The following is a 6,000-nucleotide window of genomic DNA, read 5'->3' on the forward strand; positions in this document are numbered from 1 at the left end:
TGTTTTCGGGCAGCTAAATACTGCTCACAGCAGCCGCTCCCCCCACAACAAAAGGCCCGAGTTGAAATTTCATGTTGCGGAACACAACAACCGTGGACTCAAGGGGGCCTGAGCAACTGGCTCCTTCCCGCTCATGGCCTCGCGCCTCTCTCCCTCTTTTCCCTTTAGGATAAAGCCGGGCTGGAAACACTTGGGTCAGCGCTGTGGCTGCGCAGCCCGGCCACAGAGACCTGCCAGCTCTAACAGGGCTTTTTTTGGCTCGTTAATTTTGCACTGGGAGAGGTGTCAGACTGACAGCCCCAGGGACAATCTTTCTTTCACAGGACAGCTCCAGCACAGGCAGCACAACGCGGCTTTTCAGGTGAGTTCATTTTTGGCTCTGGCTTATTTTTATGCTGCAGGATGTGTGTCAGACTGGTTGAGTCAAGCGCAAGTCCCTTCCTCCTCCCCACTGGATCGAGTCACTCGGCAGAGACTTTGTCCGGATGCAGCCTTCCCCTTCTCCCCGACGGCTGCAACGCTCGGGCCCTCCTCTCTACCGCTGCCTGGAGCCCGGGCTGCAGGCTCACACTCCGCCACACCCCGCCACTTATCCTTCCACTGCCCCCAAGATTTTGGTCCTCAGACCATCCCTTCCACACACCAAGGGCTGACAGCCCCCAGAATCTGGGCTCTGAAGTCTCTGTGCCCCTCAGGGCATCGGCCACCCCACTCCTTCCAGGACTCGGGGCTCTCCCAATAAAGCCCGCTTCCCTCTGGCAGCTTGCTCTCACCATCGACGTGTCGAAATCTGGCCCGGAGGCCAGGGATCACCAGTCCAAGCTGTCCTCCTCGCCGAGCACCACTGGGACAGTGGGGACAGACCACAGCAAAGCCCCATGTACAACCAGAAAAGCAGCGGTGAGCAGGTGGGGGGCAGCGCAGCCATCGTATGAGGCTCTGACCACGAGGGACACCGGGGAAGGAAGGAGACGACAGGGATCTGCCACAGCCCGCTCGCAGCATCCCTCCCCAAGGCGAGGCAAAGACTGACTCGAGCAGTGAGTAGACACAGGAGCTTGAAACTCAATGGAGTGTGAGGCCCCAAGAGAGGGCGAGACAGCTTTGCCTGGGCCCGGGGTCAAGGTGACGCCCAGGGAAGGATGAGCAGAACCTGCGCAGGACCCCATGCAAGGTGAGCATTTCTTAAAGTCCAAGCCAGCCCACTGGAGCTCGCCTCCCGCTGCTCAGCCGACAGAGCTGAGCTGGAAGAGACACAGACACCCTGGAGGATGTTGAAACACAGACATTTTTGTAAGAACCAAGGCTGCTTAGCTCCGCTTGAAAGCAAGGGAGTCTGGTGAAAGAACACAGCTAAAGGGAAAACTCTCGGCAGCACTTGATTGATCTTCAAAGTTGGCCCTGCTCTGAGCAAAGGGCTGGGCCATAGACCTCCAGAGGTCTCTGAAGCCATTTTTGGCCACATGTATTTGATGCCACAGCTGGCCCCGCTGCCTGCCACGTAGCCAGGCCTGCCCACGACAATGGCAGGTACTGCGGGTATCTGTGCAAGCTCCAAGCTGGCTGCTGAGACCTCTCACAGCATAGCAGGGGAGCCTGACGCTGAATTTTCATGAGAAAAGGGTTACAGGATGGCGCCAGGGTTTCCCAGAGCTGCAACAGACAGGGCCATGAGCCCAGCTGTGCTATGGCAAGTGCCGGAAAAGGGACGCTGCTCACTGGAGCCAGTACAAGGAGAAGCCACGGGGACTGGCCCAGCACTGCGGGGCTGTGTACAGGGACGTGCCACCTTCCCTGCTCAGAGCAAACCACCCGCAGGAGAACAAACCCCTGCCCTCCCGTGGGGAATTACACGACGTCTCCGGCCTCAGGAGCCCGCAAGGGAAATCCTCGCAGCCTCCCAACGGGCTGAGTGCCCGCAGAGAAGGGCCACCCCCCCAAAAAGGGCTGTACAGCAGGACAGCAAACACCATCTCTGTGGTTTTGCCTCTTCCCTGCCAGAAGCACAAAGAAAGTAAGAGACCCTTACGTGGGCAGTTCTGCTGGCCGGTGCTCTGCTGGGGCAGTGGCCCCCGGGGGCTCTGCCGACACAGGGCTGGGGGCTGCATCCTGGGCTACAGCTGACTCCTGCATCCCCGCAGCTCCCGTGGCATCCGGCGCTGGGATGTCCTCTGATGTTGTCTCGACCTCAACCTCCTGAGCTGCAGGGGACAGTTTCACCCTTTCGGCGGATGCGGCAGCCTCCTCCTCCTCCTCCTTCTTCCTTAGCTTCGCCTCCAGCTCTCGGCGCCTCTTCTCATCATCCTGCCGGGCCATTCGCTCAAAGACTTTGAACGCCTGAAAGATAAAAAGCAAACCAAGTGGTAGTCAAGCTGCCAAGCTCTGCCTGAAAAGCTGGGGGAGAAGGACAGGAGAAGCACCGCACGCTTGGGGCGTTTATTACTGTCCCTCCCTCTCCGGACGCCACACGCCTCCCACTCCCTACACTGAGTTGCTTCAATCGCTGACAAAAACAGCTGCCAAAGATTTCAAAACTCATACGGACACATTAAACACACTTCAGGAGAAAGCGTGAGTTCCTGGGAGCCACTGTGAAATCACTGAAATCCCTCCGCCACTGGAAGAAGGGCTGGTTACTCCAAGGAAAAGCAATGAGCTCCGATTCCTGGCTGGGAAGGGGCTCCGAGGGAGCCCTCGCCCCTCCAGCCTCCCCTTGCCCTGCATTCCAGCACTCACCCAGGGGCCACTTGCAAGCCTGAAGCTCAGACCAAACCTCCAAGGTGCAAACGGGATGAGCTGCCTCAGGAGAAGCTGGAGGATGGCTTACCTGGTGCTGGCTGAGCCTGAAGGGACTCAGAGCTCTCTTTACTGGCACCAAAGGAGGAGGAGAGGAACCCCTCATGTGGGGTTTTGAGCCAGAACTGACTGGTTCAGGCCAAAAACATGCACTTGCTCAAAGAAAAGCCATCCCTCCCCACTCCCAGAGCTGCAGCAGGTGAGAAGGTCACTGCTCAACCAGAGGCAGCAGAAGAAGGTGTTATCTTACCCTGCAGTTTGCTTCTAGCCGTGCCTGTCTAGCGCAGGCCGGAGGTTAAAAGTTAAACCCACAACAATGGTACGCAGACGAGGGAGGCATGGCCTTCCAGGACCTGCACCTGTTCCTCGAAGGAGCTGAAGCTTCTCCCACCCAACTGCCAGGCCATTTTTCACTGTAAACACATGCTAGAAGGTGAGTGAGCTTCGAATGTAGCCCTCCCTTGCTTCCCATGAATATTTCAGAGCCAGCTCCAGTGGTTCCAGAGAGCGACCAACCCTAAGCTGCACACCAGCCTGTGGTGCTGCTCGATCCAAGTCCTCCTCTGGGCACAGGACGTGTAAGGCAAAGAGACACAGCGCCGGGGGGGCCTCTCCCAGTGCAACCACAGCAGGATAGGGGCAGCTTTATCATGGTGTGTGCTCTGTCTCTCACCCCAGCCTTCTTTCCCACACGGGGACAGCCCGTGGGATGAGGACACTGGAGAGGTGAGTGCTGGGCATCATCCCTGCTCTGTTTGCTTCTTTCTTTGCAATCGCTTTTACCCCATGCAAACCCGCAGTGCCCATCCCTGGCTCCTTCTCCACAGCCAAAGCCCGAGCTCAAGCCAGCCCCGCGTGGATCATGCACAGTGTCACCTCGAAACCATCTCCTTCCCCTGGGCTGTGGCCAAGCCAGGAGCAGGGACAAGTCCCTTCCAAACTGGCCCCCACACTCCAGGTCCCTGTGGCTGCAGCTGTGAGGCTGCCCTGGCCAACACCTTTCTGGAGAATGAACGCTGCGGACGGCAGCTCTGCACATCCCTCCTTGTGCATAGCCCCAAAATGGTCCCCAGGTGGCACACGACAGAGGTCTCCCCGTCACTGCCCTGTTGCCAAGTGGTTTGGGCTCTGCACTCTCCCCTCTGCAGCCTGAGACCTTCCTGGGCTCCCCACTCAGTCCCAGAGCCCAGGGTACCCCCACTGCAGATGCCAACCCAGGGACATGGGGGCCAGGGGTGGCAAGGACCCCCTTGTGCCATGGACCATGTCAGGGAGAGGGGCAGGGATCTCCCACCAACCTGCCCACGTCACCCCCCCGCCTGCCAGGCCTGCGAAGGAAAACTCGCCCAGGCCAAGCAAACCAACACCCCAAATCCAACCTGACACCAAGCTTTACGAGTTCATTTCCTCCCCACTAACACAGGTAAATGACAGTCTGCAACAGCCCTGAGGCACAGACATCCAGCGCTGCGCCCAGCCTGGCTGGGTGGCAACAACAGCAGGTCAGGACTTTTGCCACCTCTCCCCAACGATGGCGGCGAGCCCGGTGCTGGCCATGAGCCCCCACTGAGCAGAGCCCAGCCCAGCTCCCCCACGGCTCCGTCGGCCCTCACCCGCTCCCCAGGCTCCCACTGGTACCTCCTCGCCACCCCCACCACGACGCTGGCCCGGCCCCACGCCGCCAGCAGCCACCCTCAGCCGGGGCCGAGCTCCAAGAATCGCCCCCGGCTCTTCCCGCCAGGCTCTCGCCGGCCTCGGCACCCCCGGGGCTTCCCATCCTCTGACACGGGTGACACTCCGCCAGGACACCGCTCCCGCCTACCCGCACCCCTCCGGCTGAGGCGCTGCCCAGCCCCTCTCCCCATTTCCCCAGCCCTAACCGCATCTCCGCCGCAGCCCGTACCGAGCACCCCCCGCCGGACCCCCGCCCGACCCGGAGGGGACAAACACGGCCGGGAGGCCCGTCCACGGCGACAACAGCAGCCGCCGGGGCCTCCCGCCCCACAGCCGCCGCGGCCCACCAGCCCCGGGAGATGCGGCGGCCTCGGGCCCCCGCCGATACCTGGAGGGTCATGGCCTGCGCGGCGCCGGGCGGGAAGCCCAGCCGGTCCCCGGGCCGCAGGAGGAGGCGGTAGAAGTCGGTCTTGCGGTAGAGGAAGCCGAAGAGAACGCGCAGGAACTCCTCCACGTTCCCGACGTGCTGCAGGATTCCCAGCAGCGCCTGGTCGTACATGTCGGTGAGCGCGGCGGCGGCCTCCATGGCGCCTCCGGGCCCGCTCTCACGGCAACGCCGCCCGGCCGCGCTTCCGGTCCTCCCCGCTTCCTGTCCGCTCCGCGCTTCCGGACTGCACCACGCTTCCGGCCCGCCCGGAACCCGCCCCCGCGCCGCCACGTTCCGCCCGCACGACGGGCCGCGGAGGGTGCCCGGGGACTCCCGGCCCCGAAAGACCCGCTGGGACCCCCCGAGCCCTCCAGCGGCCCTGGGACCCCCCGGTCCTCCCCAGAAGTGGCGGGGGGACGGTGCTTCGTCGCGGCTTCCGGCGCAGCCTCAGCCCCTGCGGGGACGCGGGGCCCCTCTCGGCCTGGCCCTGAGCAGCCCCGGTGCAGGGCCCGGGCCGCCGTGACCTGCAGGGGGGGCCTGCCCCGGGGCGGGAGGTGGCCGCGGGAATGGCAGCACCCGCTTCCCCCCGGTCTGGGGGCTACGGGGTCCTGAGGCCCCGTGGGGGGCAGCTCCCCCAGTGGGGGTCCCCGCCCCGCCACCCCACCCCACATGCTCTGTCCCCCTTTGGCCCCACGCCCGTGTCCCCGTGTGCCCTGCGTCCCCCGACACCCCCTCCCCGTGTCCCCTGGGGACCCTCTCTGAATTCCCCATGTTCCCCATGTTCCCAGCCACCCCCTCCCTGTCCCCCCATGTCCCCCATGTCCCTGGCCGCTTCCTCCCCGCTCCCGTGTCCCCTGTCACAGCCTGTTTGCATCTCTCAAATTTACAGGACAACGTAAATTAAGCTTTGATTTCAAAGGTCATTAGGAAACCAGACGAACGAAGGGCTCCATCCCCTCTGCACAGACGTGTCCAACTCCTGAACTCCCCCAGGCATCGCGTGTGTCATGAGTTTCTCGCCCAGAAGTTCTCTACTTCATGACTTGCGACTTGTAGCTCCTGCTCAGATGAGGTGGGAGAGGGCTGGAGCACCTGTCCCTCCT

The 6,000-nt window shown here is 62.5% G+C and overlaps 1 protein-coding gene across 1 annotated transcript in view; it reads right to left on the reverse strand.

Annotated features, from left to right (window-relative positions):
• NUDCD3 (NudC domain containing 3) overlaps positions 1-5,132 on the reverse strand; it is a 32,494-nt gene extending 27,362 nt beyond the window's left edge. The window contains exons 1-2 of the mRNA XM_074563610.1: positions 4,859-5,132; positions 2,030-2,337 (exon numbers count right to left, since the gene is read on the reverse strand). Coding sequence (XP_074419711.1) covers positions 2,030-2,337; positions 4,859-5,056 — 506 coding nt within the window. The 5' untranslated portion in view covers positions 5,057-5,132. The remainder of the gene's footprint in view (positions 1-2,029; positions 2,338-4,858) is intronic.
• Between the last annotated feature and the right edge of the window lie 868 nt (positions 5,133-6,000).

This window comes from Larus michahellis, chromosome 20 (assembly GCF_964199755.1).
Source record: "Larus michahellis chromosome 20, bLarMic1.1, whole genome shotgun sequence".
NCBI classification, from domain to species: domain Eukaryota; kingdom Metazoa; phylum Chordata; class Aves; order Charadriiformes; family Laridae; genus Larus; species Larus michahellis.